The 12,785-nt window shown below is 37.6% G+C and overlaps 2 protein-coding genes across 6 annotated transcripts; one reads left to right on the top strand and one right to left on the bottom strand.

Moving 5' to 3' along the window:
• Positions 1 to 1,317: 1,317 nt before the first annotated feature.
• Positions 1,318 to 4,919, top strand: clpp (caseinolytic mitochondrial matrix peptidase proteolytic subunit). Its single transcript, XM_084423767.1, has 7 exons — positions 1,318 to 1,411; positions 1,789 to 1,890; positions 2,055 to 2,126; positions 2,230 to 2,326; positions 2,731 to 2,918; positions 3,007 to 3,112; positions 4,277 to 4,919. The coding sequence occupies exons 1-7, from the start codon at positions 1,400 to 1,402 to the stop codon at positions 4,501 to 4,503; spliced, it is 804 nt and encodes a 267-aa protein (XP_084279893.1). The 5' UTR covers positions 1,318 to 1,399; the 3' UTR covers positions 4,504 to 4,919.
• A 93-nt stretch (positions 4,920 to 5,012) lies between these two features.
• aldh3b1 (aldehyde dehydrogenase 3 family, member B1) lies at positions 5,013 to 11,757 on the bottom strand. 5 transcript variants are annotated; one of them, XM_084423666.1, is made up of 10 exons: positions 11,403 to 11,757; positions 10,317 to 10,494; positions 10,126 to 10,236; positions 9,821 to 9,941; positions 8,471 to 8,556; positions 8,278 to 8,359; positions 7,794 to 8,186; positions 6,943 to 7,109; positions 6,750 to 6,849; positions 5,013 to 6,651 (listed from the first exon to the last, which is right to left on the bottom strand). In XM_084423666.1, the coding sequence occupies exons 2-10, from the start codon at positions 10,476 to 10,478 to the stop codon at positions 6,452 to 6,454; spliced, it is 1,422 nt and encodes a 473-aa protein (XP_084279792.1). In that variant the 5' UTR covers positions 10,479 to 10,494; positions 11,403 to 11,757; the 3' UTR covers positions 5,013 to 6,451. The 5 variants fall into 5 exon arrangements, with proteins under 5 accessions (XP_084279792.1, XP_084279795.1, XP_084279794.1 ...); XM_084423669.1 differs by having other exon boundaries at positions 10,317 to 10,489; positions 11,403 to 11,446; XM_084423668.1 differs by lacking the exon at positions 11,403 to 11,757 and adding an exon at positions 10,975 to 11,320 and having other exon boundaries at positions 10,317 to 10,489.
• Between the last annotated feature and the right edge of the window lie 1,028 nt (positions 11,758 to 12,785).

Here is a 12,785-nt window from a genome sequence, read left to right on the forward strand (position 1 = left end):
ACTACGGTAGAAGCTGGCAAACAACTAAAATATGTATTATCAAATACTTTGTGGTGTTATGCTTCATTTGTATTAGATGTTGTAAAAGCTCTCACAAGGATCAAGAAATGTTTAAAAACAGAACAATAAATACACAAAGTAGCAGGATGTTCGGACAGGATCGACAGGTCTGTCAAGTCACACCCTGTTAGCAAAGATTCCCAATCTTTTGGGCTTTTTATTTTTTTTATTCTCACTCACCTTAATTCTGCGGATTCCGGCTTCGAATCGCAGCTGCTTGACGGTTTTCTGCAGGCTCATCACACCGCTTGCGCTGTTGTTCGACATGTCTCCTGACAGATCGGGGAAAGTTTGGAACAAATGTCAAGACGAGACTGACTTGACTTTGGTACTGACAACAACTGAACTGACTCAACTGCGCCTCTATCTTCGAAACCGACGCTGCGACTGCGCATGAGGACAGATATAACAAACAAACTATCAAGAAATAGGTTAAATAATTAACCCGAATATACCCCGGTGGCTTGTGTTGTTTTATGAGCTCATCATATTTCCTATTTTCTACCCACAACCCACTTTTTCTACATTTCATTTATTTGTATGTTTATATTACACTTTTTGTTTTCTCATGGGGACGTTAGCTGTCTGCACTTGTAATTTTAGGTTTCACTGGCTAAGACAAACGAATGAAAACGTGGGTTAAGTGGGTAAATGCATTATTAATATTGATGCTAATAAGACAATTCATTTTTCACTTTAAAGTTACTTTACACAAAAGGAAAGATTATGAATAAAGTCTCTTTATACAGTGAATTGCGCCATCTTGCGTTCGCGTCTAGTTTCACCATGTGAAGCCGCTTCACCAGAGCCCTTTTCCAAGAGGAGCCTCCAAAGTCAGCTATACATATTTCCTGTTCAGTTTGAATGGAAGCAACGGAGAAGATGTAACTTAGTCATGGTAGCAGAGACAAACTAACAAGATTAAATCCACAAAAAAACATTAAAACCTAATTTCTCAGGAAAAAGTTTCATGCCTCCTTCAAATTCTTTATTATGCCTTATATTCACCAATATAAATGTGGCTAATTTTAAATTATTCTGCATATTTTATACTATACACTATGTTTGTGTGGGAAAAGCTTGTCATATAGCCTAATAAATTTATTATATTCGCTATCTGTTTTACTTCTGATACAATTTTCCATATCCACCCAAAAAATCTTTGTGTATACACAATTGCAAAACAAAGATAGACAAGGCATTAGCAGACGTTATAGTCACACTTTCTCGACTTCACCATATCTCTCTTCAACGAGAAAGTCTCTGGCTTCACTATCAAGCTGCTGAATATATCACATCCGGGTCAATAGGGGTCGCGTGAGGGTTGCTCAATAAAAACATGCTGTTACGTGTGAGTATTAAACCGCCTTCTGTAAATTAACATTTCATTTTAAAAAATGTGTCTCAGTATGTGAAACAACTCTTACCTTAGTAGCAATGACATTTATGATAAACACGCTATTGTACAAATATTATTTTGCCAGCAGGATTGCTTTATGTAAAACTACTTGGTGTCTGTAAGTTTATGACTTAAATGTTTCGCTCGTTTTCACAAAATTTGCGTTTTTTAATTGACGCGTAATGTCAGCATTAAGTTTATTTGTGCTCTGTTGAGCGTCCCAGTTATGTCAAGCTCGACACTAAAATGTCAAACGACCTTGGATACATGATGTTGACACTCTTTCCGTCCACTGATCATCACCACCACAATAACTGTTGTCTTTCCAGAGGGTCTTACATTGTGGTGTTTCTGCACTCAAAGTCAACCGGTCCATTCATCTGAGTGCGCCATGGAGAAGTCCACTTATACCTATAGTTGTGGAGCAGACGGTAAGAACACATTAGAAGCACGTTAATTACTTGCCTTATGCTGATCATATAGTATCAAGACGTTACCTTTAGAGCAACTATCCGTAAATTGAACGGTTAACTTATTAAAGATGCAGCTTTTCAGTGTTGCAGGAACTTGACAGCTAGTCTTTCGTCTGTTTCAGGGACGAGGAGAGCGAGCCTATGACATCTACTCAAGGCTGCTTAGAGAGAGGATCATATGTGTTATGGGTCCAGTACGTTCAAATGCAAGGAAAAACACACAATAATCTAAAATTATTTCCAAAAAGCCTGTTCTAGTTGTTTCCTACCTGTTTTTCTGTCCTTTTCTTTATCTAGATCGATGACACTGTAGCTTCTCTGGTTATCGCTCAACTGCTCTTTCTTCAGTCAGAGAGCAACAATAAGCCTATTCACATGTACATCAACAGTCCTGGTGAGAGACACATAAGTGCACTGACAGAAAAATACATTAAGCAGCTTCGTACTCTGATTATCAGGTTTATTCATTAGCATGGTCTAAATCTGTCCAGTTTTCTGATGAGATTCCTTGATTCCTGTTTCGGAATTCACAGTCACAACAATATAGTACTGTAAATGAGATGGCAGATTGTGGATCAGAAATTACATTTTTATTTATGCACTACTGTGTGCTGTATGTAGACAACACTTGAAAATGTGTATCTCAATTTCCATTCATTCACTTCAGTGTGACATCTTTACAGTGTCATAATGAGCATATGAAAAACAATTCTGAAATAGACAGAATAAGTAATATAACAAAAGTGAATCACATTTTTTTTAGTGTTTGAAGCAGCATGTTTTGTCTCCGTCTTGCAGGCGGTGTGGTTACGGCTGGACTTGCGATCTATGACACCATGCAGTACATCTTAAATCCCATCTCTACCTGGTGTGTGGGCCAGGCTGCCAGTATGGGCAGTCTCCTTCTGGCAGCAGGAACCGCAGGCATGAGACATTCCCTTCCCAATGCCCGAATCATGGTCCACCAACCCTCTGGAGGGGCAAGGGTAATAATGGGGGATTAAAGGAAGAAAAAAGAGAGGGCTGCTTTCATAACTTTGCCGAAAACTTTAACGCCATTATTTATAATTTCAGGGGCAAGCAACCGATATTGCCATCCAGGCAGAGGAGATTCTCAAACTGAAAAGACAGATCAACTACATCTATTCCAAACACACAGGGCAGAAATTGGAGATTATAGGTAATGTTGCTGTTACAAACCTTTCATTAAAGGCAGGGTAGGCAGGATTTTTCAAAAAAAAACTTTTCCCCAAATTTGTTTAAACTGTCTTTATATACCAATACATAATAAAAATGTAAGTACTCTGAAAAAGAGAGTATAAAAATCGAGTGTCTGTAGTCCTCTCAGGGCGCAATAAACACAGCTACTTATTTCATTCGGAACGAATGAAATGATTGGCTGGGCGACTGTCACTCTCCCTCGCTACCATGGCTACCAACCCTGCTGCTACAGGAGCTGCCCACATGCGCGCACCCGTTTGACTCGAGGAGGGGAAGAGGCACGGAGAGAGGCACGGAAGCTAGGAAGAATCACAATAATGGCAGAGAAAGAGCAGTCAAAATCCCCAGTACCTGCATATACACTACAGTCAGCGAAGGCAAACGAGGCAAAAAAAGGAGCTAGTAAGGTAAAAAGGTAGGCTACTTGTCACCGGAGTGTAACGTTAGTCCTCATCAGAGCCAACAGTGCTTTCTTCGTGGAAGCTCTTACATGCAAAACACTGTATATGTTATGAATCTTACACAAAATTCACCTTCATCACAGTGTAACTGATGGTAATGGGAAAACGTGTATCAATGCGACCTGTTTTTAGCTTTGCCTTATGTTACTAGCTCGTTACCGAATCAAACTCAATATATTTTAAACTTTACCAGTATCGATATGCTAGCTTGATAGTGAGTACTAACAGCCATGTTAGTTGTTTATATTCATAATGATAAAGTTAGGTTAGGATTCTGCCATGATGTCACTACATGCACTGCGCTCCTCTCCGCTCGGCACTGGCAAACCGTCCTCCAGCTGAGCGGTCGGCATCGCGCGTTCATGTGTTTTGGGGGCGTGGCTTTGGAAGGAGGAAGGGAGGGGGTGGAGTGAATGGAAATAAGTAGCTGTGTTTATTGCGCCCTGAGAGGACTACAGACCCTCGATTTGTATACTCTCTTTTTCAGAGTACGTACATTTTAATTATGTATTTGTATATAAAGACAGTTTAAACAAATTTGGGAAAAAGTTTTTTAGAAAAATCCTGCCTACCCTGCCTTTAATATTATAATAATAGCTTTATTTTATATTGGGTTATTGTGTCCTTTCCTGACATCGCCAAGTTTTGTTGTCCCCGCTTAGAGGGCGTGATGGAGAGAGACCGGTACATGAGCCCGATGGAAGCACAGGATTTCGGGATTATCGACAAGGTCCTGGTTCATCCACCACAGGCTGGGCAAGATGAGCCAGAACTTGTTCAAAAAGAACCCACTAGCCCTGCAAGCGCCTCCACCTCCCCTCAGCCTCAAGCCTCTGAGCCGGGCCAGTCCGGCAGCAACCCTCCCTCCTCATACAAACCTGAACCCTGAAATAGACTCCCAGCAGGAGCGAGTCAACTACTGCATCGCTGGTTCAGCATTTCTTCTGGCAGATGTTTGAGGGGACAGTCACCAGCTCACACATCATATCTGAACCCTGTGACCTGCCTTTTGTATCTTTCATTTTATTAAGTCTCACTAAGTCTAGTCCTGAGACACAGTACTGGAATCTGGACATTACAGATACAAGTGTAATGACACTCAGTCTGCAAACAAACTAGATGGGAACACAAGATTACAGTACATGGCTTGATGTCTGTATATTATTTGGCCAGAGTATTACCATGTCACACAATAAAATACTTTGGATTGTAAATGTGCCCCTCAGTTTAATATAATCCCTGTCAAAATTATTTGAAGCAAGAGTGTTTGTAAGTTTTATTCAAATAAAATTTTGGGTAAATTAGGATGGTTTTCCTGTCTTTTTTTTTAAACTTCGTAATATTACTTACCTTGAAAGAGTACAAACGGCTCATGAAATCAGAATAGTTTACCAGAGTCAAGTCAAGTCACCTTTATTTATATAGCACTTTATACAATACAGATATAGTTTCAAAGCTGCTTTACAGTGATTACAGGAAAATGATTCATGGATGCAAACAGTTCATTTCTGCTGTTAAGAAGCTTTAAAGAAAGTAGTGTCATTCTTCAGCAGAAGTCAGTTCAGTGTTGATTCAGGTCTGTTGTGAAGATCATGAATTATTTAATCTATAAATCAGTTCTGAAGAAAACAGTGTTGTCATCGTTCAACTCAATTCAGTTCTCATACAACAGCGTCAATGCAGTCAGATCAATAATATTGCTGAACTGCAATATTGCTGAACCATATTGCAATATGGTTGGTGTATATATATATATATATACATTTTTTTTTTTTAAGAAATTAATATAAGTATGCATAATTTTTTAAGTGACAGTAAATACTTTTACATGGTTTCAAACTATTTCAATTTCAAATAAATGCTGTTCTTTTGAACTTACTATTCATCAAAGAATCTTAAAAAAAATATATCACGGTTTCTGCAGAAAGTACACATATTAACATTGATATCAGCATATCAGAATGATTTCTGAAGGATCATGTGACACTGAAGACTGGATTAATGATGCTGAAAATTCAGCTTTGTCATTTTAAGCTGCTATAATATTTAACATTTTTACTGTATTTTTTATCAAATGAATTACAACCTTGATAAACATGAGACTTAAATTGAAAAACATAAAAAATGTGTGTGTGATGTAATTTTCTAATGAATTAATGGTTGCAACATAAACCAAATTCCCAAAAGTAAAACAAAACCAAGAAACATGAACAAATGCAATCACACACGTATCAATCCCCATCATGTTTCCTGAGGGTAAACATGTTTGACAGACTTTATTTTTGTACTCAACCATTCAGATGAAAATGACACATCAAGTATACAACTCATAAACTATAAATGCTTCTTCTATATATTCACCAATAGAAAACCCTAAACTTTATAGCAAAATATGTAGCAGTATATGATACTAAATTACCTCATTAAGTATCCAAACATAATGCTATCCATGTCCCTTTTTTACTACAGTATTTAATTACAAATATGGATGATCCATTTCATTAAATTTCCCTAGACTGGATTTTTTTTAATCCACAGATGTGAATAAACACATAAAAGTAGTGTATTAGAACAATGGTAGTTAAAATAAACTAATTATTATCAAGTAAATGGCCTCTTTCTCACCACAGAAGCATCCGGAAGAAGCAACTTATCTCAATGCTGACCTCTGGTGGTGTTTTGAATAACATCACAATTAAAAACCGAAAGACAAAGGTTTGTGAGGCAGGCCAAACGCACGGTGACCAGACTCACTGTAACCAAACACTGGTGAAAGCCAAGGCATATGTTTTTGGCTCCCTGGCTGCAATCTGTCAGCATCAGACACATAACAGCCCTCACATAACAGAGCACGATGCCCAGCCCTTCTTCTTGGCAGTGGTGGCCCAGCGCAGCCAGCTGAGATTGCTTTCAGTATAGGGGGGGTAGCGCAGCACATTGACGCGCTCCAGCCCCCAGCCCCTCAGCATGCAGCCACGCTTGTGACTGAATGTCTCAAAGCTCCAGCGACCGTGGTAGTTGCCCATCCCACTGGCACCTGGGCCGAACACAAACAAAAAGTCAGATTTTGCCTTCACTCACCTGAAGAAATGCACTGCAGTTGTTATTACATTATATAAATGCATTCCGACTTACCTACTCCGCCAAAGGGTAAACCAGGAAGGGTCATGTGTGCTATTCCATCATTGGAACAGAAGCCTCCACTGCTGGTCCTCTCCAGAACTGTATTAACAACCTTAACAAAAATAGAGATATGCATCAATTCATAGCTCACTTCACACTTTACTGTGTTAATCTAGTTAATGACTTTTGTTCTTTCCTTCCTTACTTGAGACTCATCAGAGAAGGCGTAAAGTGCCAGGGGCTTTTCCCTCTCGTTCATGAAATTGATTCCTTCATCGAGAGACTCGATGGTCAGAATGGGGAGAATGGGGCCAAAAATCTCCTCCTGCATTAAAGCATCCGACTCCTTTACATCCACGACCACAGTAGGGGCTGAGATAGTCCACGGAAAAGTAAAAGAGAGAGAATTCAGAATGTATTAATAGCTTAGCTGCCTTTTTATGTGAATGTATACTGCACATTTTAGGAAATTCAGTAGGTCATCCGAGAAAATGCACACTACATACTGCAGAGGTAGTAAGAGTAGTATATAAGTATGATAGTGATACAATACACTGAACTTCAAAAGGATTTAAAAAAAAAAAAGTATTATACAGAAGTCTTACCCAGGCTGCATTTATTTGATCAAAAATACAGTAAAAACAGTAATCTCGAGAATAATATTGTTTTTACAATAAAATATATATTTATCACTAACTTTATCACAATTAATCACATCTAACATAAGTTTTTGTTTATATATGTGCATATATATATATATATACTGTATATATATAAAAATGTAATTTATTTATTCCTGTAATGGAATAAGTGAGTTTGTACTTATGATCATTTCTTATATTATCACCAAAATCCATTGTGCTGCTTAATATTTTGTGGAAACGGTGGTATATATTTTTTTCTATATTCTTTGAAGGACTGAATTATTATATTTTTTTATCGAAATCGTATGTAATAATAAATGCCTTAGCCCCTTTTGATCAATTGCAAAAAGTATTAGTTTCTTAAAAATAAATCTCACTGACCCCAAACTTTTTGTCAATACACTTTACTTACCGAAGTACTTGGTCTCTTTGACACTCTCTCCTCCAATCACTACCTTTCCCTCAGACTTTTTTAGCAGCTCAACCAGTCGGTTCCAGTGCCTGTCTGTCACAATACGTCCCATGTCTGGGCTTTGCTGGGGCTCAGATCCATAAAAGCTCTCCAGAGCCTCTTTTATAAAAGGTAACAGCATTTCTCTCGTCTCAGCGGTGCATAAAACATAGTCTGGAGCCACACAGCTCTGTCCAGCATTGAAAAACTTGGCCCACACCAGCCTCTTAGCAGCAGCTTTCATGTCTAGCCGGCCATATATTAAACAAGGGCACTTGCCACCCAGCTCCAGAGTAACTGGGGTGAGGTGAACCACTGCGGCCTGCAGGATGCAACGAGCCACTGACTGCGAGCCTGGAAGAGAAAAGACACGAGATGTTGAAGCAAATATGGAAAGGTGACAGCTTTTCTTGAATCTGTCATTGATAACAATGAAAACTCAAACCTGTGTAGAAGATATGATCAAATCTATTCTCCAGCAATGTCTTGGTCTCTTCTGCTCCACCACAAATGACTGCATAACACTCCTACAAGACAAAACACACACGGCACACATCACAGACCTTATCATGAACACAGCAGCACCATGAGACCAAGAAGTGTGAAGTTAGATCATATGGGTCTTTCCCAAAGATTACCTGAGACAGGTACTTAGGAATGAGTTCAGCAATAAGTTTTTCGGTAGCTTGACTTATTTCTGATGGCTTCAGAATCGCACAGTTACCTAATAAAAAATATATTACTATTAAACATATTGCAGATGTGATATAAGGCGTTGTTTGTGATTTTTTTCAATGGAAGTCACCATGAAATCAAAATGGGCATTTCTTATTTCTTATGAAATATTGCAGTGTTTATTACAAATGATTAATCTATGCACATCTTTATTTTTTTTTTAATTCATGAGCCTTTCAATCAAAATAACTTCCTCTCCCTTTTGCAGTGACATCTCTTCTCTTCTCTGATGACGTGTTTACTGCTGTGAGGGCGGGACAACCTGTCACTCACATGACATCACCGCAATAACAAAACCACAACGACCATACAATCAACTCCATACTTTTTTTCTTGTTCAAAAAGTCATTTCACGATATATGTCACAGTAAAGAAGAAAAGACTATCGCAATTTTCTGTTTCATGCCCACTTTAATGCAACTTTCAAAATACAAAATAATAATAATAATTTGATAATTAAACTTCACAATTATAGGTAAAAGTATAATAATAATGACCCAAAGTCATCACCTTTTGGTGAATTTCACCATTTTGAAGCCAAAATAAGTCATTTTGCTAACGTGATTCATGCAGATCACAGGGTTTTTGCTTATGGGTGGTTACGAAAATTGTACAAAATATTATACTATCAACACAACACAATTGAAGATTTTTAGCATTTAATGAGATTTGTGTTATATATCCATTTTAATTTCAGCCTTTTGAGAAAACAAAACATGTTAGGGTATCTCAAAATCTGCTTCCAAACACAGAGATAAGGTGCAGTTAGTCTTGCGTTGTGTCCAGTGCTGATGGCTAAAATTAATTTGTTTCTATAAGCTACAGATGTAGAAGACTAAATCGATGCAGGACTGAATCGATAACGACAGTAAAGGTGATTATAATGCATGTTCTCGCTTTGGTTCATAATTCAAAATTGGCAGATATAATTGGGTCTGAAGACATTGCAGTAATTATTACAGTGAAAACTTAAGTAAATTTTAAACTGTTAAAAAATTAAACTGTTCTTTTTATTTGGGCTTGGGTTTACCCATACATCTCATACGGTGTTATCAAAAAGTTAATTCGCTTGTTTTCCATACATTAAATCACAGGGCGATGACTGGCAGTCGAGATCAGTTGCAATTATGCTTGGTTCATTATACAATTTATAGTATAATTGGATTTGAACCCGACTCCAATGCATACTATAAAATTACACCACTAGACTATCATGACCATGGCCATATAACAGAAAAAGATATAGATGGTACCTGCAGCGATTGCACCAATCAAAGGTGACAAAATTAGCTGAAGAGGATAGTTCCATGCTCCAATAATCAAAACGACACCTAATGGCTCCCTGCGGACAAAACAGTCATCCAGCTTTGTTGCCTGAAACACAAATGAAATAGGGAGAGGCAACAAATTAAAGTATTTTCAGGGAGATCAACCTCAAATCTGCATTGACTAGACTTTTGGAAGGTTTCCATTAAACAATATTTGTTGGAGAATTTTAATATTTAGTAAGTGTTATAGCTCAAATATCAGTGTACGTGAAATTGTATTATTATCTTACCAAGTTTGTGCCCACATAAGAGTCCTGCATCCAGGTTTGCAGGTTGCTGATGGTGCAGCAAAGGTCATTCACCACTATGTCAACCTCTGACAGCACTGCCTCAAACTTGGGCTGCAGGACAGACAAGATTAAAGCATCATTTGTGTGTCGAATTTAAAAGTACTTGCGTGTGAACCAGTGCATGTTTATACCTTAGCCAGGTCTTTATGCATTGCCTCCAATATCTGTGTTTCATTGTCTTCAAAAAGTGACATCATGGCCTTCAGTTGAGTCAAACGGAACTGGACGGGACGGGTCACACCAGAGCGGAAAGCACCCCGCACCCTCTCCAGCACCTGTTTCTGGCTCTCCATAGTGAGAACACCTGTGCTGGAAATGGGGTTACAGAGGATGTCAAAAAATTTGTGTGTACACAATATTTAGAATGTGAAACTTTCTAGATAAAGCGCAAAAAACATCTTGGATCTGTACGTGTGCTCAGTGGGTTTCTCCATGGGATGATGTAAGGGGCTCTAAAAACCAAAACCTCCATTTAGCCACTTTTGTATTTTCTTTTTTCTTTTTCTGCTTAAAACTGAAATCATATAAATGTGTTATTTCCCTACTACCTGACACAGATGTAAGCCTGCAATAGCAGCTGTTTACAAATCATTACCCAGCAATCACAAACGATTGTGATTAGTCATGCTGACCAGCACTGAGAAAAGTAACAGGAACAAAGTAACAACACCGTTGACGTCAAGTGGTTGTCTGTCTGGACAATAATTGAATAACAGCACTGCGATACTTCGACCTGAAATACGTAGTGGGCATTTAAAATAGGCGAATTATTTGTTAGACATTACGCACCTCACAAATGTTAAACAACTTCCGGGCCGCGAAGCCTCGCCCATTTCGTTTCATTTAGATTATTCTACCCGCTTTTCTGTTTCTACAGTTATCTCCAGATTCTTTCGCTGTTAGCTACCTCACATATTTAACAGAAGGGTTTTTTTTGTAATCAAAATCCTACGACACAACACAAGGGGAGAGATGCATGACAGAGGTCTCTATGTCGCTTAATAATTTGTCTCTCAGCTCTGCACAGTATGTTTGCACATCGCTATTATTACTTTTTACTCATTACCAAAGCCACAACAATGCAATAGGCTATACAACGGAAAATAGAGAAGAGCCTTAAATAACAACATGCTACAAAACATGTATGATAAATCGGAAGCACTTAACAAGTTCGTCCAAGTGTGACAAACTATACATACGATGAATAATCTTCTTACCTTTAATGAAATAAACGTATCTTTCTCAGAAAATAATTATTCTTACTGGTAGCCTACAACCCAGTGTTTTTCACTAACACGTGAAGACTATTTCCGGGTGTTCGAGTTTCATTCAAAAATTCAAGTTTGTCGAGTTTGGGATCTTAGTCATATACTGAAGCCCGAAAAACCTGCTGTTTATCCTTAACTTTGTAATCATACTAACACTTCAAACACACACACACACACACACACACACACACACACAATAGCAGCGCGATTACATTGTTGTCGCGTATGTTTAAAGATCAACAACATGCAGCAGTTAGAGAAGTGTTCAACACACGTTGGGCAAACTTTTGGACTCCTTTGTAATATTAAAAGGGAGTTAATGTGGAACTAAACCTAAAATAACAGTTTATTAAAACAGAAACCAGATTTTTTTTTTTTTTTCTCAAATAGGCCTATTGTTCAGACGGGAAATGTAATCTTGCACTGACTGTTGATGTAGCTATTTTTGATCACAATAATAGCCATATGCATAGTATTACATTTGCACATAATAATCAACATTATCATGCTTTAAAGCCTATATTAGACTTATTTTGTTAAAGCTGGCTTGTGCATTAGGCTAAGTAAGATTAAATAAAATGTAACAATAAGGTAGCCAATTCATTGTTTAGTGAATGTGATCAGAATTGTTGAAAGGAAGTGAGTAATGTGACCACGAGTCTCTATAAATTATCCATGGGTAATCTTTCAAATCATATAAATATCAAAAAGGATATTCAGATAGCCTATTAATTTAAGTGTATTTTTATTTTAGTTTTTATTTGTTTTAAATGTGTACAAGCTAAATGCCTGTTAAGCATACACTTTAAGGGTGAAGAATATTTTAAAGTGTAAGCCCCTTTATGATTTTTAATGATAATTTTATAAAACTGTTCGACCAGTGTATGTTTAGATAATTCAGTCCCTGCTATACTGGAAATTAATAGTGATTTTTACATTTGTTGCATCTTGCATATCTTTCTGTGTGTGTGTGTGTGTTTTATTTAATGTTTTTTTTTTTTTTTTTTTTTTTGCATTTTTATGATTTTAATGTTTTTTTACAGATTAATTTTTAATGCACATTCTTTTAAAATTCATGAAAATATGTACTAATACCCCCCCACCCCCCACATAAACACCATGTTAAAAAAAGAGCTAATGCACAGGTGCATGGCACAGCTGTTGATGTTTTGACTAACAAAATGAGTCGGTTTAACGCTTGAAAGGTTCACTAGTTTTAAGGGTGTTTCAGTGAGCTGTAATAAGCTTTGGCCATATATTCTCTTGGGTAGACATGGTTTCGGGACATGCCCCAGAGAATTTGACTCCTTCGAGTGGGCTGAAACTAGTTTC

The sequence above is a fragment of the Rutilus rutilus genome, assembly GCF_951802725.1.
Source record: "Rutilus rutilus genome assembly, chromosome: 1".
Classification (NCBI taxonomy): domain Eukaryota; kingdom Metazoa; phylum Chordata; class Actinopteri; order Cypriniformes; family Leuciscidae; genus Rutilus; species Rutilus rutilus.